The sequence below is a fragment of the Canis lupus genome, chromosome 5 (genome assembly GCF_003254725.2).
Source record: "Canis lupus dingo isolate Sandy chromosome 5, ASM325472v2, whole genome shotgun sequence".
Taxonomy (NCBI): Eukaryota; Metazoa; Chordata; class Mammalia; order Carnivora; family Canidae; genus Canis; species Canis lupus.
Window position 1 is genome coordinate 13,360,552 of NC_064247.1, and position 24,721 is coordinate 13,385,272.

General features: G+C 50.7%; 1 protein-coding gene across 5 annotated transcripts in view; it reads right to left on the reverse strand.

Moving 5' to 3' along the window:
- Window positions 1-24,721, reverse strand: part of GRIK4 (glutamate ionotropic receptor kainate type subunit 4) — a 425,071-nt gene that overhangs the window by 274,143 nt on the left and 126,207 nt on the right. For all 5 annotated transcript variants that reach the window (XM_035716734.2, XM_025465200.3, XM_025465201.3 and 2 more), the window contains one exon: window positions 21,435-21,566. In XM_035716734.2, coding sequence (XP_035572627.1) covers window positions 21,435-21,516 — 82 coding nt within the window. In that variant the 5' untranslated portion in view covers window positions 21,517-21,566. The remainder of the gene's footprint in view (window positions 1-21,434; window positions 21,567-24,721) is intronic.

The window sequence follows — 24,721 nt, forward strand, 5'->3', positions numbered from 1 at the left end:
GCCATCAATGAGATCAAATGCATATCGCATATTTCACTCATTCTTCTCAGGAACAAAGAATGCTTACCAGAAAATGTTAATGGTCTGAAAAAATTCTTTACTTACTTGCACATCTGCATTTGTGACTTCTCCCTTGAGAATCATCTAACACATCACTAGGGAACACTTCTTCTAGCCTGGCAAATAGACACTCCAGGGCTTTCACTTACTTCACCCATGGCAGGATGCATAACACAGTGTCCGCTGGTCACCAGAAGACATGCTGGTTGTTCAAGACAATTGTTGACTTTCCTGTGGCTAACTTAGCATCATTAGCCAATAAATTCACAACTTCTACTCTTTCTTGCCAGTTAAAATATTTTGGCTGGCTGAGATTCATACATATTTTAGTTAATGTTTGTTTTGTTTTAATGTAGGCTCCATGCCCAGTGTGGAGCCCAATGTGGGGCTTGAACTCACAACCCTGAAATCAAGATCTGAGATCAAGAGTCAGATGCTAAAAAAAAAAAAAAAAAAAAAAAAAAAAGAGTCAGATGCTTAACCAACCGAGCCACCCAAGCGCTCTTCATGTATACTTTAACTTTGCAGTTTATTATGGATTCACTAGACTATGTCTATTTTGCAAAATGGCCCAGGAGTCTTGATCATCCTTCTTTTCTAAGCAAACATTTCAGGTTGCTCAGATGTAGGCCCTCCACATTGTTTCCTCCCTAGAAGACTGCTAATAACACCCCTATTTATATCTCCATCCAACTTCCCTTCTGAATATCACATTATTTCCATTTGACTCCCTGACATCTCCACTTTAAGGTCAGTAGAATTTAACATTTCCCAGATGGAATCCTAGATCTCCCCTTACATACCCTCCACCTCAACCAGGGCTGCTCCCCTTCCATTGTTTCCCTTCTTAAAAATGATACTTCTGACCTCCTAGCTGCTCAAGCCAGAAACCTGGTCCTCCTTGACCTTTCCTTCATCTTCCACATCAATCTACTACCAATACTGGTCAATTCAGCTTCAGAAAGAACTGTTTACTTCTCAGTATCTCCACTGTCAGCCCCCTAATCTAAGCCAACATCATCTCTGGCCTGGATTATTTGTTGATTTTGATTATTATTTTATGTTTTGATCTTTCAATTTGCTCGTTCATTTGTTCATTCAACAACTGGTGGGGTACCCACTCTGTGGAGCATGATAAGTTCAGGAAATACTCATAAACAAACCTGCTACACTAAAGGTATTTATTTTTCCCCTTAAAGATTCTATTTATTTGAGAGAGAGCGAGAGACTGCACAATCAGTGAAGAGGGACAGGAAGAAGGAGAAGCAGACTCCCCACTGTGAGCAGGGAGGCTGACAAGGGGCTCCATCCCAGGACCCTGAGAGCATAATCTGAGCTGAATTCAGACACTTAACTGACAAGCCACCTAGGTGCCCCTACACTAAACGTATTTATAAGGCATAATGACACAAAAGAAGGATATAAGCTCTTGGAGGAAGGGAAAATGTATCAGGGAGCTCTGCAAGGGGAACACAACATTTAAACTGCATTTTGAAAAAATAAACAAACAAACAAATAAACAAATTGCATTTTGGACATTTCAGACAAAAGCCTTCTGGGTGCAGTGGCAGGTAGAAAAGCATGGCACTTTCAGGGCACATCAAGCACAGCGCAGAGCTAGGTGGGTAGATGGCACTGTGACTGGTGGGGTAAGCAGGGGTCAGATAACATGGGGTACTGTAATGAACTGGCCTGTATTCCTCTAAAATTCATAAATGGAAACCCTAACCCCCTATACATCAGAGTGTGACTGTATTTGGAGAGAGCACCTTTAAAGAGGTCATTAAATTAAAACGAGGTATTAGGGTGGGTCCTCATCCAACTTGAACGGTGCCCTTATAAGAAGAGGATACTGGGACACCCAGAGACACACCAGGAAAGCACATGCACAGAAGAAAGACCACGTGAAGAAACAGTGAGAAGGTGACCATCTGCAATCCAAGGACAGAGGGCTCAGGAGAAACCAAACCTGCCAACACCTGGATCTTGGACTTGCAGCCTCCAGCACCATGAGACAAGACTTTTCCCTTATAAGCCACCCAGCCTGCGGTACTTTGTTACGGCTGCCCTAGCAAATTCATTCTACTGTAAAATTGTTACTCTACGCAACTGAGTTGGGACCTTATCCTAGAGGTAACAGGCAACCAGGGAAGGGGTTAAGCAGGGAAATACTCTTTAGCCACTATCAGTCCCTATATACAATGTGGGAACTATGCCAGGAACTAGAAATACAGTCCAAAGGTTTATCTGCAGAAATGATATTTTACTGAAGGGATGAATAGGAGTTGGCCAGATTTAAAAAAAAAAAAAAAATGCAGCAAGGCAGAGAACATTCTAGACAAAGACCAGAGCATGTGTGCAGCCCCTAAGACAGGAAGCTCTGGTCACACTGAAGATAAGGACACCAGGTCAGAGTGGCCAGAGCTCGGGGAGAGGATGCAGAGGGATGGGATGGAGGCTAGATCATGCTTCCTAGGCCTCTACAGCAAGGGTGTCCCCTCTCTGGAGAATTTTCCTGGAAATTTCCAGGCCAACTGGAAGGGCCCGCTTGAGGGCAGAAGCTGAAGCCACAGCCTCTGGTTGTTGCCATCTTTCTCTTTCCACCGAGCAGCCAGGGAAGCCCTCCCTGCAGCCCCGGCTGTCTGCCCATCAACGCCAAGGTGACACCACCAAATGCATTTCTTCCCAGCCAGTGCTCCGAGAGACACCAGGATTTGCATTTCAATTTGACTTCTTTCCGATGATTCCAGCCAAAGCTTGGAAATCGCTCCCCCGTCATTCTCTCCGAGGTCCTGTTTTCCTTTTTTTCCCTCCACCCCTGTGGAGGGCTGTTTTTTTTCCTTGACATCCTGCTCCTCGATGCAGAGAAAAGTCATCCTTAACAGCAGTTTTATTGCCCGGTGATATTAACACAATGAAGGAAATCACTGCTAATTTTTATGAATTATCTCATCATCTGCAACTAATTAACAGCTGCTCCAGGAGAAGGCGATAGGCTTCCCCTCCAAGAGCCTTTACCACTTTACCAAGGCCTCACCCTTGTCCCCTGAGGAGGGTCTTCCTGCTGGGGATGGGCACTTCCTCTCCAACAGGGCCCCCCTCCCCCGCCTCCAGGCAGCTCCCCCAGACCACCCCCCCCAGACCCCAGTTCTGCACCCTCCTGCCTGCCCCAGCCTGGGGAGGCAGCACTGGGCTGACAGTCGCCTGCCGCGGTCTCTAGGCAGCCTGTGACGAGGATGATTTAGGTTAGCTGGAAACTTTATTAAAATCCAATCTAAGTGGGCCGCCGCTGTGCTCTGTTCTCATTACCCTCCCTCTCCAAAATCAGGCCTTGGCCTCTGTGCCATGCTGAATGTGTCTATAAAACTGAGCGAACAGGCAGCCAACAGCTAAATGGCACTTAATCAGGGGATAATCTAGACCCAGGTGGACAGTAAATACTTGGAGGGGCAGAAGTAAGAGAGGGAGGGGAGAGAAAGCAGAGGAGGAGGAGGATGGGGAGGTTAATATGCATCTGTTGCAGCCTCCAGAGAGGCAGAGAAGGGAAGCACAGAATCCTGGGCTGCAGGCCCCCTGGGGGCCCACAGCTTGTGACACCTGAGGCCCAGAGAGAGAGGTGCCCGTGACCCTGCAAGGCGGCAGGTGCCACAGCCTGGGACCCATTCTCATCCGGGGCTCCCCTCCCAAGCCCTGGGCCTCTCCATTCCTGCCTCCCCAGCCTGGCTTTGTCCCCTAGAGAGTGCCTCTCTACTCCTCCTCCAACCTGACCTGACCCTGTGAGAATCCGCTCTTGGAGCCCCCTGGCATCTGGCCAAGCCCCAGGCAGCTGCTGGCTGTGTCTGCAGGGATGAAGGGAAGGGCACTGAGAGAGGAGGGTGGAGGGTGACAAGGCCTGAGGTCAGCGCACCCCAGTGCAGGGTGGCACCTCCCGGGCGGCCTCGGGCATCAGAGCCAGGCAGGGCAGGGGGCCTCTGCGATACTGGGCCAAGCATATACCATCAATAAGGGTCAAATGCCCCCCACAGCGTATTCCATTATGACTGGAAGGCTGGAGACTGCATGTTGTGATGACAGGGAGGATGAGGCACAGAGAGGGCACTCTCCTGAAATCCCCCTCTCCCCCCCACGCCCCCTCCACCCCCCCAGGTCTCTTTCCTCCCTTCCAAACTCTGAGACAGCCAGTTAACAGCCTCCCTCCTCCCCCCCAACCAGAATGTTCCAGGCTCTTTGCTGTTCTATTTCGAGATGCATAACTTAGCTCATGTAGTCCCCATTTCCTGCCCCAATGTCCCCATTTTCAAAGCCAGTGGGTATATGGTCTCATGTGGAACAAATATCTCCCCCACAGCAGCCACGAATTGAGAATGAGTCATTCATCTCCTCATTCATTCCACCGATGTTTGTTTACCACCTGCTATGAGCAAGGCCAGCAGAGTGCAGGTAAAAAGAGAAACCAGTGCCTACAACTCCCATCACTATGTCTTGTGAGTCCCACACACTGTGGAATGGGAGCACGAGAGAGGCAAAAATCCTTGAGATAGAAGGGCGGGGTCATGGGAGGAGCTCATAGGTCAGCAAAGCCTTGAATATGAATAAAATCCCACTGCTCCGGAAAGGTGAGAGGGTGAGGATTCCAGGCAGGGGGAGCAAAGGCCCTAACACCTGAGAGGCAAGAATGTTCTGGAAACCCCTATGTGTCTTGTGGGTGGGAGGCATGCTAGTGAGTGGTTATGGGGCAGGGTATGGGGAGGAGGGAGTGCTAGGGAACAATGCCATCTAGCAAGACTGCAGCCTGACTATAAAGGCTTCACAGACCCTGGGAATAAGTTGGCACTTTCTTCTAGAAAGATAAAACTAGGAAAGAGTCAGGAAGTGAGAGGTGACAGGGAGGATGGCAGGGGCTGGCAGTGGTGGCAGTGAGTGTGGAGAAGTTCAGTGAGCCACGCTCTCCCCGTGAGGCAGGTCTTGCTCTCCTCAGACGTCTGAGTGGGGATGCCTTGGCTTTGGATCCTGGTGCATCAGGGCCTGAACCACCCAAGACCCTGCCACCTGCCACGTGCCACCATCCTGGCTGTCAGAGCCCATAGATTGGTGGGGGGGGGGGGGGGGGGCGGGGTCTGAGTTAACTTCCACTCAGCATCCTGAATGTTGCATTCCCTGCCTCTCCCCAAGGGGCCTCCCAGGTAGGATGTGTTAGGTAGGCAGCCTGTGCCCGCCCGGGGACAGCTGACAGCTCACCCTGAGTGGCTTGTAAAGCACCATGGGAGAGCACAGGGGAGCCATAAATTCCGGTCTCCAGGGACCAGAAGTTTACCATTATCTTCCTGAGCTGTTTACTCAAAAAAGTTAAGCTTAGTCAAAAGAGGAGAAGGGCCCTGCTTTTGAAGTTGGGCAGATGGAATAAGGAGCATATAGTCTCCAGAGGTGGATGGGGCTCCAGCCTCATGCCAGCTGTGTGACCTTGGCTAAGTCGTTTAACATCTCTGAGCCTCAGCTATCTCATCTGTAAAACGGACATGATGATAGGATTAAATAATTTTGAACAGCACAGTCCCTGGCATGTAATACATACTCAATAATCGTTGCTATTATTGTAAGGCTAGATGTTTCTGGCCCTCAAAGGCCCAAATCTCACCCTAAACTCTTCTTTCCCTTTCAGCATGTTCCTTCTCACTCCCCTCCCCACGCCCTTTACCTCAAAGGGTTGCCCCATTTTATAAAAACTCCTGGTGGGGGGATCCCTGGGTGGCTCAGTGGTTTGGCGCCTGCCTTCGGTCCAGGGCCTGATCCTGCAGACCCAGGATCAAGTCCCATGTCGGGCTCCCTGCGTGAGGCCTGCTTCTGCTTCTCCCTCTGCCTGTGTCTCTGCACCTCTCTCTCTCATGAATAAATAAATAAAAAATCATAAAAAAAAACTCCTGGTGGGACCCCCCATCTGGTCTTTAGGGCCACCTGTCACGCCACCTTCTCTACTCCTACCCCTAGGGCCCTGTGATTACACAGCAAGGACTCCCTGGGCCCCTTTCCTTGGTGCCTTCCAGGAAAAGCAGCACCCGGTACATTTAACAGGGCTGAATAAATAGCAATAATAATATATGTTCAGCCATTAGCCGCATAAGTAATCAAAGATCACTGCCATATGATTCCTGGTTAAACATCATTTGGAATCTAATAAATAAGTGGCTATAAATAAAGGCAGCATGCAGACTCGTCCCCTCTGAGCGGTGCAGCCTCTGCTCTTATTTTTAGCCTAAAGGTGCCTTCTGCGCTACTCCTATGGTTCCATTTCAACTTAATTTCTCTCTCCCAAATGTCTGAAAAGGAAGCCTGCAAGGGTAGGACAACGAGGAGGGTTCGAGGGCAGCCTCTGCCTTCTGCTTAAGGAAACTGAAGTGTCCCAGGGGTCTTGGGAGGACAGACCTCATTTGTGCCTTCCTCCCATGCCTCTCCCTGGGGTTCCATGGCAGGGGGCAAGAAAAGGGAAGTGCCTGGGGACACCTGGGTGGCTCAGCAGTTGAGTGTCTGCCTTCAGCTCAGGGTGTGATCCTGGGGTCCTGGGATGAAGTTTCACAACAGGATCCCCAGAGGGAGCCTGCTTTTCCCTCAGCCTATGTCTCTGCCTCTCTCTGTCTCTCTCATGAACAAATAAATAAAATATTTAAAAACAAACAAACAAACAAACGGGAGGTGCCTGGTGTGGAGGACAGAGTACAGGGTCACAGCCAGAAAATTCTGGGTTCAAATCCAGAGTCTTCCAGGTCCTGCATGAGTGACCCTAGTCTCTCCATGCCTCAGTTTCCATCCCTAACTACCAGACATTATCAACCCCACCTCTGGAGACTGTTGCAAGACATAAAGCACATAAGCTATAGGAAGTGATAGGCACACTTTGGGTGCTCAGTAAACATGAATGCCATTCCATCCCCTGTGATAAGGCCCTTTAAAAGGCCGGTCCACCACAATTCCATTAAGCCCACTCTAGATGGAAGCAGGGGATACATCAAGAAAGGCAAAAGAAGCCCAAAATGCCAACATGCCCCTGGTCCCTGGATCACCACCATCCCCGCTGGACATACAGGACAGAAAATGTTTTGTTAATGTTCTAAATATGGAAAGGCACAACTCCCAGACATAAAGGAACTATAGGGAAGCTCAAAACCTGTCCCTCCAGCTTCCTGTATGTCCCACAGAGGCTAGCCCACTGCAGGGCACCGTCAGCATTCAGTAAGGACTAGGAGATGGAGGGACAGGTTGCACCAGCTTCCAGGTCTCCTAATTCCCTGCTCAGAGCAGTACCTTCCTACATCGTGTTGCTCCTCAAAGCAACTAGAGATCTGTCCCCTTCTGGAAGGATGACAGGCAGAGTAAGAGACAGTCTGCTGAGACTCTGGGGGGACGTTATTCTCTCTGGGCCCTGTGGCAGAAAATAAACACATCACTCCAAGGCAGGCCCCGCAAAGCCCATGTGACACGGCCCCAGGTAACACTCAGCTGGTAGGTTACTCCTTTAGAACCCTGACACCTTAAATCAACATGATGAAGGGCTTCCTGTTACACCGTCTCTTCCCGGCTCGCTCTCCCCATGTGGTACAATCTCAGTCACAGTCATATGGCTGTCCTATCCAGTTCCCTCTACCCATCAAGGAAACGCAGTGGCTTTGGTGCTCCAGGCTGCCCAGTTCTCATGCAAAATGGTTGACTGTAACAGCAGTCAGGCAGCTCGGGCCAAGGATTGCACTGGGGACAGTTTCCAAGGGCAGGCACATCCCCCTGCACCAGGCACTGCTCACGAGAAGGCTTTCAAGGGGGCTCAGCCTCTCATCTTGGGGGCCATCCAAACAGAGGAGCAGGATAATGGCCCCTCCCAAAGACATCTACCTCCTACTCCCCGGAACTGGGAATGTGTTACCCTTCCATGGCAAAAGGGACTCTGCAGATGTGATTAAGGTTACAACCCCTGAGATGGGGGAGATTATCCTGGATGATCCCAGTAGGCTCAATGTAATCTCATGAGTTCTTAAAAATCAGAGAGCCTTTCTTGGCCCCCAAAGACGTCCACCTCCTACTCCCTGGAACTTGGGAATGCACTACCTTCCATGGCAAAGGGGACTCTGCAGATGTGATTAAGGTTACAGACCCTGAGGTGGGGGGAGATTATCCTGGTTGATCCCAGTAGGCTCAGTATAATCTCATGAGTTCTTAAAATCAGAGAGCCTTGCCTGACTGAGCTCCCATGTGAAAATGACTTGACCCTCAGCTCTGAGGATGGAGGAAGGGGGCCACGAGCCAAGGGATATAGCAGACTCCAGAAGCTGAGAACAGCCTTAGCTGACAGCCAGCAATAAAACGGAAACCTTGATTTTATAACTGCAAAGTACTGAATTCTGCCAAAAACTCAAATGAGCAGGAAGCAGATTTTCCCCTAGAGCCTCCAAAAAGGATACAGCTCTACCGACATCATAGTCCAGCAAGAGCTATGTTGGACATCAGAATTACAGACCATAAGATAATGAATGTTTCTTGGTGGAGCCACTAAATACATAGTAATTTGTTATGGCAGCAACGGAAAACTTGAGTAGTAATAATTATGATTATTAACTATGGTAATAATAATTAATAGAACTGATAACTATTATTTATTGACCTATTAATTATCTGGCACCATGCTAGCCATTTTGCATATGTTATCATACATAAACCTCAACAATCATCCAGGGTAAGTAGTATTACTCCCCTTTTATAGGAGAAAACAGATGCCAAGTAGTTTGTCCAAGGTCACATGCTGAAACTATAATTCAATTCCAACTTTATTTGTCAATAAAGCCCATCCCCAATCCCACTACCCTAAGACAACATCCAAAATCATGCTTGCCACAATGTTGAGCAAATTGCTGCTATTTTTATAGTATAATATTACTACTTTTTAAAGAAACAAAAGGAAATGAGCTGTTTATTAAATATTACTAGATGCACACACTGTGTACAGAACTTTACACATCTCTCAATTAATACAATAACCTCCTATGGTACACTGTTATCTCCAGTGTACAGATGGGAAATTGAGTGCAAGAAAGGTTGAGTAATTTGCCTAAAGGAATATGGCCAGGAAGGGAGATTCATACCCATGAATTTTTAATCCAAGGCCGACTTGTTCCCTAGTGCCCAAGATAGGAAGACTCGAATGTGAACTCCAAGCTCCCCCAGGTGACCACCCTCCTGGCTTCCCACTAAGAGAGGCACCAGCTGGTGACCCAAAAGGGAGGTCCCCAACCCAGGCTGGAACCACAAGCCAACAGCAGCAGCCCTCCCAGAGACTGTGGCCCTACCTGCCCTGTTCAAGCCTGCCCAGGAGCCAATATTCCTCTCCTGGCAGATAAGGAAGAAGCTAATTAAGTATAAGGAGAGCTCCCATAGAAGGGATCCCCAAATACCTCCTCTCATCTCCACCAATACCACTTATGTCCACTTAACAACCTTAATTCCTCTGACGCTTCTGGCTTTCCAAACTGGCTCTGAAGGGGAGATTCATATTCAACCACTGTTTCCAGGTAAAGGTCCTTTTAGGTTCAGAAAGTGCCAGGAGAATTCCTTACCGATGGCCTTCGGAGAGCTCACCCTCTTGCCCAGTCTGTTGACCCGAGACTTCTGGGTGGCTGCCCAGAGCTCTGGGGCCACCCAGTGCAAGTCTACTCCCATACGAAGGGGTGGCTGATGCTGCTCTGGAACAACTCCTTAGCAGAGCTTCCTGCTGAGGCCCCCGGGGCTGTATGCTTCCCTTTTCTGTCATCTTGGGGAAAATCCCTGTTCTTTCATCTGTGAGCTGAAAGCTCAAAGTCTCATGTTGTTAGATCCCTGCCACTGGGGGGAATTTATGAGTGTTGCCAGCAAAGTGGCATTCCCTCCCCTGCCTGTGTCACTCCCTGCTTGAAAGACCATGCACTAGAAAGGATGGGGAAAAAGCACTTCTTGGGAGAAGCCACAGGGGTCACAACGTAATAAATCTCCAGCGCCGGGCTCTTTAACACAGGTTAAAGATGCCCCAGTGTCACCTACAGCAGGTGACACTGGGGCATCCTGCTGCAAGGCACTCAAAGAGTGCCATCGGCTCTGGGTGCCGAGAGCAAAGCCCATCATGGGAAGAGCCAAAGGGGGGAAGGGAAGATTTCACAGGCATAGGTGGGACCTAGATGGGCTTTCCTTAACTTAAAGAGTGGTCAGCCAGGGCTTGGTAGGAATGGGTCCAACAGGGGCTTTGAACCCACAGACCAGACCCCACCAGGCTGGAGCAGGTGCTTGTGTTCAGTTGGAAGCAGTTAAGGGGGAGGGCTTGCCTCTGATTTGGGGGCCACATACTAACTGGGAAGAAGAAAAGAGAAAACCCATTTGGAGGAGGGTTCTCAGGATGCTGAGAAGAAAGGAACAAAGGCGCTGATGATGAATCTCTGGAAGAAAGGAGACACCAGGAGCTGTGAAATGATGGCATCTTGGATTTCAGAGATGCCATCACTGGGAAGAGCAGAGACCTGCTCTGCACACTCTTCAGGGACAGCTAGGCCTAGGACAGTAGCTGGAAAGCACAGATAGACAGACCTGGGCTTCAGAGAAAGAAAAACCAATAGTCGGCATTATTCAAAGTGGAATGGGTTGTACCAGGGTCCCTGCCACCATCAAGATTTTATGAATCGAAGTACAAACAGACAGGCGGAGTAGAGCACCGGGAGCATCTGCTGGCAGACAACAGGCAGGTACCCTGGCCAACACTGGCAGCCCCAGGAAAAAGCTGGAAGCAGGTGGCAGGGCCGCAGCTGGGAGCGTGGATCCAGATTCAGGCCTCCAGGCTCTCGGAAGATGGAGACAAGCAAGGCCTGACCACAGAGGCACAGGGAAGCTTGGGCGCAGTCAGAATAACAGACGGAGGCTCAGACTTGCTGACAACACAGAACCTTGGGCATTGCAGTGGCAGCCAGGTGGGGGATGATCACAAGTCAACAGCCTGCTGTTTGGATGTAAGGGGACGAAGACCAGCAGCAAGGTTCATTGTGATGCTGAGTCATTAACTGCTGGCGTGGACTTCCTCAGAATAGGATCAAGATTGGCCCCAGAACCTGGTGTTTGCTGCAGGGACCAGAGAACATAGGGACAGGGAGCCAGCAGGGCCTGCTGCACCCTCCCTAGCAAGGAGCACTTGTTCAGACCCGCTTCTGTGCCAAGGGAGATCATCACAGTCTCTGGCTTCTAATGGCTTGCAAATCTGAAGCTCCACTGGGACCTCCTTTGGGGCTGCATCATTCATCTGCCCAGTAGATATTCAGTGAGTACTTTCTATAATACACCAAGCACTGTCTGATGTGCCAGGGAAACAGCAGAGTACAAAACCAAGGGCTTTTCCTGATGGGAGAGGACTCAGAGAGAAACAACTAGGATCAGTTTGTCAGGGGGTGGTTAGAGCTCTAGAAAAAAATCAAGCAAGCAAGGGGTTGGGGAGGGGATGGCCTGCAGGAGGGTTGTGGGGCAGGGGCATGGCCTGCAGGAGGTGACAGAGTGGACCATGCAGGTATCTAGGTGAGGAGTGTGCTAGGCAGAGAGCACAGCAAGTGCAAAAGCCCTGTGGTGACAGCGTACTTGGCATGTCTGAGGAAAAGCCAGGAAACTGGTGGGGTCAGGGTTGGTGTGGAGCGAGCACGAGGCAGAGCGGTAAGGGAGGGGATGGAAAGGTGACACAACAGTGGGGCAGACCATGGAGGGTCTTGTGGGACACCGTAGGGGTGTTTTCTTTTACTCTGAGACAAGAGGGCACTGGGGAGGTGAACTGACATGATTCAACTCACATTTTGAAATAATCATTCTTGCTGCCACTTTGAGGAACAAAAGTGATTGAGTGAGCGGGAGCAGAGAAACCAGGTGCAAGATAATACTGCCTTGGACAGGAAAGAAACTGTGAAGTGGTAAGAAGTGGCTGGGCTCTGGGTATGGCTGGGAGGTACAGCAAATAGGATTTTCAGGTGGAGAGTCTGTGGGATGTCAGAGAAAGACAGGATCAAGTGTGACTCCAAAGGCTGGCATCTGAGTCCAAATAGATGGAATGGGATTCCCATTTATGAACTGGGGGAGACAGTAGGAGCAGCAGGCACGGAGGGAGACAGCCACACCTGGATTTTGGATATGAAACACTGGAGTCACTCTCAGACATCCACGTGGGGATGGTGAGTAGGCGCAGAAGCCTGGCGTTATGGGAGAGGTTGGAGCTGGAGATGAGAGGAGATGAGCCATAAGCACGTAAAGCCCTGAGACCGAATGACATCACTAAGGAGTGGGTGTGGAGAGAGGTGTATAAGGATAGAACCCTGGGGCGCCTCCGTATCCAGAGGTCAGGGAGAGGAGGAGGAAGCAGCAGAGGAGGCTGGGAGGGAGCAGCCAGTGGGGCAGGGCAAGAAGCAAAATGGAACATAACCAGACGCCCAGAGAGAGAAATGTTTCAAGGGAGAGGGAGTGCGAGGCTATGTCAATGCTGCTGGTAAGTTGAGGCCTGAGGACCTACGACCCGGATGCAGCCCAGCAGGCATCACAGCTGGGGCAACGTTCTGACAGGAGGGAGTCCTACTGATAGGACGAGAGAGGACAGGGAATGGAGACAGCTTTGAGCAGAGTTTGTGTGTAAAGGGAAGGAGAGAAACAGGGGGTTTGCCGAAGAGGGATGTGGGGCTGGGGACGTTTTTAAGACGGGAGACCTTTCAGATCCCTTAGCCAGGACCTGGGACCATCACCCCAATGTGAAAAAAAGCCCACGCCGAGGGTAGAGAAGACAGAGTTCCATCTCTCAGGAAGCTCTTAGGCTTATAGGGTAGATGGAATTCAAATAAGGAACAGGTGGGCATGCATCAATGAACGCGGCGCAATGCACGCACAAACATGCACACGACTTGCACTCTGAGGATTCTGGAAGCAAGAGCTTTCCCGATCAGGTGCGGAGTCTCAGCTCCCAGACAGAGATGAATTTAAAGCAGGGTTTAGAAAAAAAGAGGAAAGAGAGCATTTGGTGGAGGAAGGCAGAAGGGGGCCCCGGGGAGGGGACAGAGACAGGGTTGACCCATAAGTGCTCCTCAAAATCACAGCTATCATTGCCTGCTGCGGATCTAAGGGCTCTCTCTGTGGTGACGTATTGAACTCCCATGAAAGCCTGAGGTGGGGACTGCTGTTACCCCACGTTATGGATAAAGAAATTAAAGCACGGAGAAATCAAGTTCTTGCCTGAGATCATACGACTAATAAAGAGTGGAGCTCAGATTCAAACCCGGGCCATCTGGCTAGAGCCCATGCTCTGACATCAACCCCTACACGATGCTGGAGACTTCCAGGGCCAAGCCCAGTGCTACCCAGAACAAATGGGTTTTTATTCTTTCCCTCTAGACGCCGATCAGCTTGGAATCAGCCATGGAAGACACCTGGGAAAGTCTGGGTGGAAGGGGCCGAGAGGAAGAGACCCCTGAGGGAACCTCTCCCGGGCCGCCACAGATGGCCACTCATCCCCGGGAGGAACACAAGACAGAATGAGGGGATCTGAGAGGATGTGGCTAATGTCTGCCCCTGCAGTAGAGAGTTTCAGAATGGTGAACCTCTTGTCTGAGAAGGGTTCTGCTAATAGAATCTCAACTCTAGAAAGCCCCAATCAGGGCTGAAATGCCTCCTGAGTCCAGCATGGTGGTACATCTGCCTGGGCGTGCCAACAGAGGTACATGCTGAGCCTCCACTGGTCTGGGCTCTCTTCCTTCTCCACAACCCTCTTCATCAGTGTGGGCTTTAACGGGCCTCACCAAGCCCATCACCATGATAGCTGGGCCCCATGACTCAGCTCGATGGGAAGAAACACGCAAGGAGACACAGGGGTGCTCACTGTCCAGTGCTCCCCAGCAGCCGAGGGTCAGGCCCCGTCAAGGAGATATGGAGCCAAGCCGCAAGGCTGGGTGTGGGACGTGTGGGCTCTCATGGTGCACGCAGGTGTATCCCACCCACTCAAGCTCACTCACACAAACACTCAGGCACTCGGGTGAGGTCCAGCAGCAGCTCCCACCATCACCCGTGCTCCCCTAACTCCCCTATCAGTGGCTACAGGGAGAAAAGAAACACACAGACAGGTCTACACTGACAAGTAAAAAGAATCAGTACGGCTTCATGTCTTATCTGGCTCGCCCAAGCAACTGGGGCCAAATGGGGTCAGGGCTTAAGTTAAGCAGATGGCTGCCTCCATTCTAAAACCTTATTAACGGTTGTTAATGAGGACACAGGATAATGGAATGTCTCCCTCTGTGAGTATAAGAACAGACCAAAGGCCAAAGTCTCCTCTCACAGAATCCCAGGTTCAAAGTGGCCTCAGTGGTAACAGGTCCAACCCCCCACCTTTGAGGCTGGAATCCCTGTCCAACCTAATCTGTGGCCACCTCCAGCTGTGGGTGCCTCAGTCCCCAGAATGGCTCATCCCATCTGTCTCATAAGTTTTTTTTTTTTTTTTTTTTTTACATCAAATCCAAATTTCTCTCCATGATTTCCACCTTCCCCACACATACCCCAAACCACCACGGGGGAAAGAAAAATAGATCTTGCTAATGAGTCACTCCCCGTTTCAAGACTTCTGTAAACCATCTCACAGGACTGGAGACAGGTTTTTTGGAAGTCTGACGGGATGCCGTTATGGCTGTCCTCTCAGGCCACGTGCATCTCTGCCAGGCGGGGCTTCATCCAACAGAGTAGCAGCTGCCGTCAGACCCCCACACGTGGGGAGGGCCAAAATGAGAGCCCAGGGGAGACCAGGCCACTCTAGCACACGTGAACACAGGCAGTTGCACACCCAAATTAATCTGAAAATCAGCTGTTATCTAGAACTTTTAGTGGGGGAACAATAACCCCATCCTTTTGCTCTGATACACCTGCTCCTGGGACCTTTCCCAATTTCCTCCCAGAGATCATCCACGATATGTTTAAGGAAACACAATGTTTGCTACTGTTACTTGCCTATTCGCTTTAGCTCAGCCGGATTTTGTGAGGCCTTGGGTGTTGGTACACCAACCTCTGGTGGCTTCCAGTCCCACCCATCAAGAATGTACACCAAGAGGCTATTCGGGACTCTGTCACCTTGGCTATGCTCCAACTCTGCCCACCAGAACCCCTCTGCCGCCACCTGGGACGTGTCCTCTCCTCTTCTCTCCTCCCTTTGAGGCCACCGCCACCCCCACCCTGTGGATGAGCCAGGGCAAGTCACAAACTCTGTGAACCTCAGGACCCTCTTCCAGAAGATATCCTTACTCCTACCTGCCTTGCAGGTTGTTAGGGAAATTGAACAAACATGTGTGGAAGAACAAGAGCATGTTACACGCTGCAAACCATGGCACAGAATGTCTCCAGGCAGCTGCGGGTCAGGAGCTGTGGCACAGCCAGAGGGGCCCTTTGCTGACTTACTTCACCTTACGGGGACCCTGGTCTTTCTTATCAGTAACCTGAAGCCCACCTGGACCGAAATCAATCCTCACTTCGCAGAAGAGACTATGGCCTGAAGCTGCACTTCACAAAAAGGTTCTGGAAAGGTTGAGAGAGAATTTAAACTTCCTGAAAGCATCCTGTGTGGTGCTCTTAGAAGAAGACAAGCTGCAGGTAAAGGCAAATGATGACATCGTGGGCGGAGCGACCCCACAAAGCACCCTGGCCTGGATGCCTTCTAAACACAGCTAAGGCTCCCTCCTCCCCACTACAGATATGGCAGCAGGGGTGAGGTGGGAAGCAGGGAGAGACAGCCTCGGGCAGGCACATCTGCATGTAGACACGTACACACACACACATACACACAGGCTTCTTCATTTTTTGGTAAAATATTTACTCTCCGAATTACATACATTGTACACTTATCGTTAAACAACACTGCTTGGTGTTTCTGAGTACCAACCAATATGTGGGAGAGAGAAATCTGAAAACGGACGGGTCAAGCTCAAGACCCAAAAGTTATCCTCAGATCATGCGTCTAGCAAACAGCTGGTAGGCAGTGCTCTGGGGCAGGTGTCGTGGAGACCCAGGAATCCTAGGAATCATAAGAAAGACACAGACCCCCAAAGGTGTTCAGCAGGGGAGAGATCTGTGCCCCAGAAGTCTTTCCATATTCCTGCTCTAGATGACAGATGAAGGGGAAAGTCATCAATTTCTATTTGTCACTAATGTAAAAGACCAATTGATTGCCTATCCGGGTGACTCAATTTGGAAGAACGATGAAAAGTTACGTGGCCATCAAAATTCCATAAATCACGTCATGTGGTAACATCATTAAGGGGAGCCCACTCCTCAAAAAAAAAAAGAAAGAAAGAAAGAAAACCCATGGTGAATATTTGGCAAGGCACAGAATTCAGCTGGTAGATCTGGATCTTGGTGTGTCAGATAGATTTAATACACAGAACAGGATGAAAAAAACAACAACAGTGTTTCTACGCTCCCTCCTTACCTCCCCCAGTTCTCTTATAATCTGCATCATTCTAACATTGTAATGTTCTATGTTTAACGTTCTCCCTACAGGACTTAGAGCTCATTGGGGGAACCAAACAAGTAAAAAATGGTCGTTGTAAAGTGCCTGGGTGTCCTAGTAAGGCAGTGTGTCAAATAAATCCAGGCTCTTGCTGCTTTACCACCCAGGGAAACTTTAAACAAAAAGAGAGGCAATCGCTCCCATAACCTGCGGATGCGTCTGGTGCCACCCACGCTCATCGGGACTTCTGTGCCACCATGAGCAAGCCTCTCAGGTCCCCAGGCCTCAGTTTCCACATCTATCAGGTGGATTTTCTCTGTGGCCTTGGGAAATTGTTTACAGGTAAAGGAACCAATGAAAAGCTAGAGACTACCAAGGCAAAGACTCCATCCGTCAATTCCTTTACCCGGTGGAACACGGTATAGTTAATGTGACGGCTCTGATAATGGGAAATCCCTAAGGTCTCCAGGGTGTACCAGCTGCACTGGAGTAGAGTAGAAAGAGATGGCTTTGGAAACAGGTTCAAATTTCAGTATCTCCGTGACCTTGGAGGAGTTATTTAAACTCCCCGAGCCTTCACCCCTTCATCTTTAACATCAGGTCATTAATTCTGATGTGAGGATTGCCTGATAGACGTGAGATACCCAGCACAGCGCCTAGCAGAGAGGAAGGCCTTTCCGAGTGGGAGGTACTCTGGTGATTACTACTGTGCCCCCATACCCTCAGTGTTTGGCACAGAGCACTCAACAGACACCTGCTGGGTGAACTGAGGAATGGATAACTGAATCACCGTATTTATCCTCTTAGCCAAAATCTGCAGTAGAACCCCATCGGGATCCTCAGCCCATTCTTGTTACCTGTTCTAAATAAGAAAGACAGGGGACACCTGGGTGGCTCAGCGGTTGAGCATCTGCCTCTGGCTCAGGACATGATCCCGGGGTCTTGGGATCGAGTCCTGCATTGGGTTCCCCTCAAGGAACTCAAGTCCTGCTTTGCCCTTTGCCTGTGTCTCTCCCTCTCTCGCTGTCTCTCTCATGAATAAATAAACATATAAATCTAAAAGATAATAATAAAGAAAGAAAATAGACAGAAGCACATTTTCTCCTCCTTTTTCTCCTTCCTCTTCCCATTCTTCCAGTAAGCCTACCTCCTTAAGCATATGCAAGACCAGAAGACAGTACTTTAAAACAAGGATACCAAACATGTTCTTGGGGAACCAGGTCTTGCAAGGGGCCATGGATCCTCCACACATCCCGTCCACTGAGTCTGAGCGATACGTTTGCATACACGAAGTATGTCAGGTGGTCAATCACCCCTGGAGTTCAGAGTCTGGTGGGAAAAATAACTAGAGCACACCCCAGTAGGTGCCGGAATAGGCGTGAAGTACCAGGGAATGGGCAAAGGGGCAGGAAAGAGAGGATTTCTCCCCCAGGAAGGACAGGAAATCCTGAGAAAGGACTTGGCGGAGGAAGAGCTATCTAAGCCTGGGAGAACCGTGATGGAGGAGGAGAGGAAGGGGTAGCAGTGGTAGTAGCTTTCCAAGGAGGAAGAGGAGATGGGAAGAGGAAGAGTAGTGGTAGCAGTTTTCCAGGCTGGGAAGAACAGCTCCAGGCACAGGAGGGGGATGCGTAAAGCCCAGACTAAACCTTCCTGGTATTTTGGGTAACAGTGGTTCAGTGTGGCTGTGACTGGGGCCAAGGAAAGCGTAACAGGAGACAGTCTAGAAAGCTGACAAATACTTATTGAGGCTTCACGTGTTCAGGGCAAGGGTAACATTTGCTAATGTCAGGAACAGGCTGGGGGAAAAAAAAGCACCAGCGACAACCCTGCTGATGGCGAATCTGCTTCCCCAGTGGCCAGGGGAGCCCGCTGGTGGGCGGCGAAGCAAGCAGTGCAAGAGGAGTCAAGGAGACAGGGCTCTAGCGTGGGCTGCCACCAGCCCGGCCACCTACTCGCGATGTCCCCTTGGGGCCTCCTTCCTCATGTGTGAAATAAGCTGCGTGGGGAATGGGAACCTCAGAATCCTTTAGGGCTCTGAGATAGGATGCTGATCCCTCAGAGTAATAAAGGGCAGGGGGAGAGATGCGGTGGGGTCTTCTCGGAGCATTTATTAACTGTGGATCCCATAGTCATCACTCAGAGAACCCCAAGGGACAGAAGCAAAATCAAAAGACATTTCCAGAAGATAAATGACTGAAGGGGGCTGACATATGTGAGAGAGTTTGGGGAATTTATGTGGGCAGCCTCATAGTCATAAATAAAATCCCTTTCTCTTACCCAAAATCTCATTCAGGGGGTAAACACTGGGCACTGTCACAGACAATTTGGCTGTATCTCCCACCCCGTGCCTCACTTGAATGAAAAACAGCGGTCCCCAGGCAGGGTAATGGGTTTGGCCGCCCCTTTACAAACATCCATATTGTCACGAGCAGACAAGCAGCTGAGGACGAAGCAGGCGGGACAATTCATCTCTGAGATTCCCCATCCCTTCCTGCAGCCTCGCTCTTACAGCTATGCATCCTGAGGCTGAGGGGTTTGGAAGGAACCCCAGAAAGCACCAAACGCAGGGAGAAGTGAGCCCTGGGAAGGAGGAGGAGCAGCATCCCTCCCCTCCCTCCCCGTGCGCCCCTGGAGGACGCTGGAGACGCCAGCAGCACCAGCGCTGGCCTGGCCCTTCGCACTCAAGGCTGCCTGCTGCCAAGCTCAGCTACTTGTTTTCTTGACCTACTTCTCTTCCCATCCCTACTCCACTCCAGATCCCCTCTGGAGTCCACAGTAATTAGCACCTTTCCGTCCATTAGGTTTGGGAGACTTGAGAAAGCTCCTGGCTCCCAGGATAACCAAGGAGACAGGAAAATGGGTTCTGGCATTGCCGGGCTTGGTTTTCCTTTTCTTTTCTTTCCCTTTGTTGGCTTAACTCTGCTTCCTGGCCTCGGCGGGAGATCAGGCCCGGTTTGACCTTGCCAGCCAGCAGGGCGCCTGGCTGGAACTCGGCTGCAAGTGGCCCGGCGTGAACCAAAACAGAGGACCAACAGCATCTTGACAGAACCGGACAAGCAATGCTCCAGGAGTGGGTCCGGGGGCAGGAGGGGGTCCCTTTGAAGCCTTCTATTGTCAGCGTAGCAGCCAAGAGAGGGAACTGTCAGCTCCAGTTTCTGCTTCCCTCCCGGGGAACAAGTGTCAGGAGAGCCAAGGCCATGAGGCGCTGCTGTTTCTGGCTCAATCCCTTTCCGCTTCCCATTAGCGACAAATGGAAATTGATGGGTTACCGCTTTATCCACTCATTTAGAGGGGGAGAAAACCTTGCAGCAAACGCTGAATAACTGTAGGCATCTTATAAATTAAGCATCTTAAGGATACGAACCGTTTTGCATTGCTGCTAAGCAGAATTAAATTAGGTTTTGAAGTTTTCGGCAGCAGTGAATGGGGAAGAGGGAGGGAAGATTTTGTTTTTAATTCCTTTTCTCTAAGCATGCGGAGCGGTGAGCCGAGGGCAGGGTGAGGGGAAGAACGAAGTCACCTGTCTGCATTTCTGATTCCAATCAGCCGCTGCTGCATATGCATGGAGAGGTGTGCCCGCAAGTTCACACAGGCAGCCCAGAGACCCGCAGCTCGGCCTCTGGGCCGCGGTGCATGGCCTAGCCAGGGTCTCCGCCTCCGACTTGCCTCTGCCCACCCTCGGCCTCCTGACCACCACCAGCAGGCCGGCCTCCGGGACTCAGGACCCAGCCTGATTGCAACCGGAGGAATTCTACAGCTTTAAGCCAATTCCCTGGGACTTGGCATCGAGATACCTTCCTTCCCAATCAGCTCTAACGCTTTCAGATTCAAATTTAGATTTAGGATCTTGCCTTTGGCAGTACTCACTCCCCCCCACACCTGGCTCCCCACCCCAGTCTAGGAAGAGGGGCACCAGATGGGTACCTGTCTGTAAAACCTGCCTAGGTTTGAGTCCTTCTAGGGCTGTTGCTTAGCCATGCCCCAGGGGTCCTACTGTTCAACCAGCCCTCTTAGGACCAAAGGCCCACCTGCCTAGGCTTCTCAATGCTTTGCACGCCCCCCCCCCCATCTGTCTTCACTGACCCCCACCCCCATATACATGCAATCCCCCAGTCCCTGATACCCCACATCAGTGTTAGGCTGTCATCTGATGGCCCATATTTCTCCCTGCAGCTGGGGCCGTGTCCCTACAACCCAGGTTAGCAGTGCCTCAGCCTGCCATTAACGAGCCCTGCAGGGTCCTGGGGAAGAAGAGGCACTGGACGTCCCAGGCACTCCCGGATTCCCTGGGGAGCAAGGCCTTGCTCCAGGAACCAGGCTGCTGCTGACAGGGTAGGTAGCCGCACTGCCTGCCCACGCCTAGAGTGGGCACCCCCACAGCAGCAAGGCCGGGGAGAGAGCATGTGTCATCCACGTGGCCTTGAAGCAGCAGTCCGGGAGACACACCAAGTCGAGGGCCCTGCCAAGCAGCCGGCCAGGGGCCCCGAGCGCACTCCCTGACTATCTGAGGCACACTCTCCAGGAAGCCTTCTTGGATTGATCGGAGGAGAGGAGAGGTGATCTCTGCCCTAATTTCCAGCCCTGGATTTAGAACCCCCACGGCCATTCCCATCCTCCTCCTTCACCTGACAGCTGCACCTTAGTGTGCCCGGCTGAGTAAGTCACAGACTGTAACAGGGACGCAGCATCTTTATTCTCACAAGGGGGCAGTGCACCTTCACCCCCAGCCCCGCCAGCCCCTACCACCACTGCGAGCCCAGCTGTACCCAGGGAGGGCACAGGGCAGGACCAGATGTCCCCCGTGGACACCTGGGGTAAGAAGGGGACAGGAGCCAGCTCTGGGCTGCCCCCAGGGTGCCATACGAGCAGCACTTACCGATCCTCAAGGAGTGCGGGCTGCAGGCGACCATCACGAGCCACGCGGGAAGCAGCACCAAAGGCGCCGAGACGCGGGGCATCTTCTATAAATCCTCATGGAGCCCTCTGCTGGTCTGGGCATGACATAACTCTGTGAGAGAGCGGTGGGAGCGCGTGAGTCCTCTGCCCCCAAGAGGTAGCCACCCACCAGGCCCTGTGACCAGAGCTACCAGGCCGGAGCCTCCGTGGGGAGGGGCCCACGGTCCCCTGCAGAGCTGCTAGTAGTGCCTGCGGGAGCACTGCTGGCCAGCTCGGGGCCTCCGCTCTTCCTCCCTAGGCCAGGCCCACAGAAGGCTCAGGTTCTAACTCCCACCCCTCAAATCAAATTGGGGGCACATGGGAGTAACTGTGGCCGAATGATGGAAGGGGCTCCACTGTTTTTAGATCTCTAATCGGGGATGAAAACCTTTATCTGCTCTTAAGAAACAAGAGCCATGAGTGAGCAGAAGAGGAAGAGGTGGCAAGGTGGTGCCACTGCCCAGGGACACGCCACATGTACCCCCTCACTGGGGAGTGACGTGGGGAAGGAGCTGGGTTCAAGTTCTGCTCCTCCACATGCTAGCGAGGTGGACTTCAGGAGGACTTCCCTCCACCACTCAACTCCGTTCCCTCACAGGTAAAATGAGCATGACAACACTCAGGTGGTGGAGCTGAGCTGCGGCCCAAGATAACATGAGGAAAGCAGCTGTGCTCAGCCCTGGCCTAAAGGATGGGCTGGACACCGTCAGTCCCTCCCTGGCCCAGATGAGAGAGGTCTATTCTTAGCAAATACTGAGGACAGAACCACACATACCAGGGCATCAGCTGATTTCCACATCTGCCCCTGCCACCTGCTGGAAACTAACCCCTCCCCATCTTCTGTCCACCAAACCCCCTTCCTCCTGAGGCCAATCGACCTCTGATGACAAACCAGAGCCTTGGAGGGGACTGCCTCCCCCCAGCAGTATGGGAGCTGTCCCCTCCCTGAGACCTCTGACACCCTAGGAACAGAGTCTGCACCCCATCAGTGGGTCACGTGGGGCTGGTAAACACCTGGATATGCTAATCCTGAGTCACCCCTGGTTAGGAAAGTAGTGTTAAAATGTTTCCTCCTCCCACCCCCTGGACAGAGAATCCAAAGAAAAATGGGCAAGAGACTAGAACAGACACTCTGCTAGGAACTATGTCCAAAAGCCTATAAACATGTGAAAAGAGTCTCAACTTCCCTGGGCACCAGGAAATGCAATTTGAAACCACAATGAGATACCACTGACCAGGGGCACCTGAGTGGCTCAGCAGTTGAGCATCTGCCTTTGGCTCAGGGCGTGATCCTGGGATCCTGGGATTGAGTCCCACATCGGGCTCCTTGCATGGGACCTGCTTCTCCCTCTGCCTATGTCTCTGCCTCTCTCTCTAAAATGAATAAAATATTTTTTTTAAAAAAAGATACTACTATACACCGACCAGAATGACTTTTTTAAAAAAGATTTATTTATTTATTCATGAGAGACATGGGGGGGGGGAGCAGAGACACAGGCAGAGGAAGAAGCAGGCTCCATGCAGGGAGCCCGACGTGGGACTCGATCCCAGGTCTCCAGGATCACGTCCTGGGTTGAAGGCAGCACTAAATCGCTGAGCCATCAGGGCTTCCCAGAATGACTTTTTTAAAAAGACAATATCAAGTGTTGACAAGGACATGGAGCAACTGAACTCTCGTACAGTGTCAACGTAAGCATGAATTGATATAACTGTTTTTGAAAATTGGTCTCTTTGGCCTCAAAACCCAGAGCTTTACATAGATCCTAGGGACCCAGTAACCCCACAATAAGTGTACTTCCAACAGAATGTACAAGTATGTGCTCAGATGCATTAGATGTATCAGAATATTCATAGCAGCACTTTGCATTTCCCCAAACTGGAAACTACCCAGATGTTCAGCAGCAGAATGGAGAAATACTATGTGTCACACAACAAAGTTACATGGAAATAAAAATACTTAACAACTACATGTAACTGTCTGGATGAACCTCATAAACATAATGTGAGCAAAGAAACCAGGCACAGAAGAACCCATTTACTACGATTCTTTCTATAAAAAAGTACAAAAAATTGTTAGTAGCCCAGCAGGTGGTTTATTCTTGGGGGCAGGCACTGACTAGAAAGAAACATGTGGGGTCTTCTGGAGGGTGCTGACGATGTCCTGTTTCTTATATTCACTTTCCTGTGTGTGTGTTGCATACTTTAGTAGGTCTTCATTTAATGATGCTCCCCAGCACCACACCCTTGATTGATTTTCCAGCCACACCCAGCACCTGGCAGCTTCCTGAGCACACCTGGTCTGGTTCCATCGGCCTGTTGCCCCCCTCACCGACCCCTGCCATTTGCCAAAGTCTGGAGCCTCTCTATATGCCACGACAGCAGGTCACAGTGACTCTAACAGCACTTTCCTCCCACTTCTGCTGCCTTTGGGTGTCCACATGGGGAATCAGTGTGGACTCCTCAAGGCCAAGGACAGTTGCCAGTGTGCTGCCGTACTTATACACAACAGATGCACAGTACATACTTGTTCGATGAGCAGAAGGCCTCAAGCAATTACCCGGAATCAGGAGTCAGAGTTAACAAAAGGTAAAGGACTAGCACAAAGGCAACTGTGCTGTTGGCCGATCAGGCCCAGAATCTCTGTCCTTTCCTTCGTAGGTGTTGGTGCAAGGATAGATGACAGCAAACACAGTCTCAAGAGAAGCTTGACATTCTTACTCATTATGGATAAAGTCGATTGTTCAGTGATTATCTCCCCACTGGAATGCAAGCTCAAACAAAGGAGGTGGGGCAAGGGGGCAGAAATCTTGTTCGTCTGTCTCCATGGGGCCCAGAACAGGACCTGGCATATTCTACAGCCTCAAGAAATATTTGTTGAATGGATAAATAAATCCGCTGTCAAAGAGGAAAGAACTGTAAAAATCTGGTTAGGCTATATAAAAGCAATACTAACTATAATCATTTATGTCAAATGCCTTCCATTTATGCCCGATCAGCACGCCGCACGGTAATTATTATTCAGACTGCTAAATAGGTGTCAGATTAGCCTGTGTAAATTCTATTTGATGACACAACTACACTCAGTTCGTGCAGGCCTGACTCTTGTCGTTCATGGCCCTAAAGCCTAGTTGACCCTGGAGATAGCGTGCAAGCACTACGGTGATGGAGGTCCTGGGCTGCTCTGGGGCCTCGACCGTATAACCCAGGGCATAAAGATGAGCAATAATC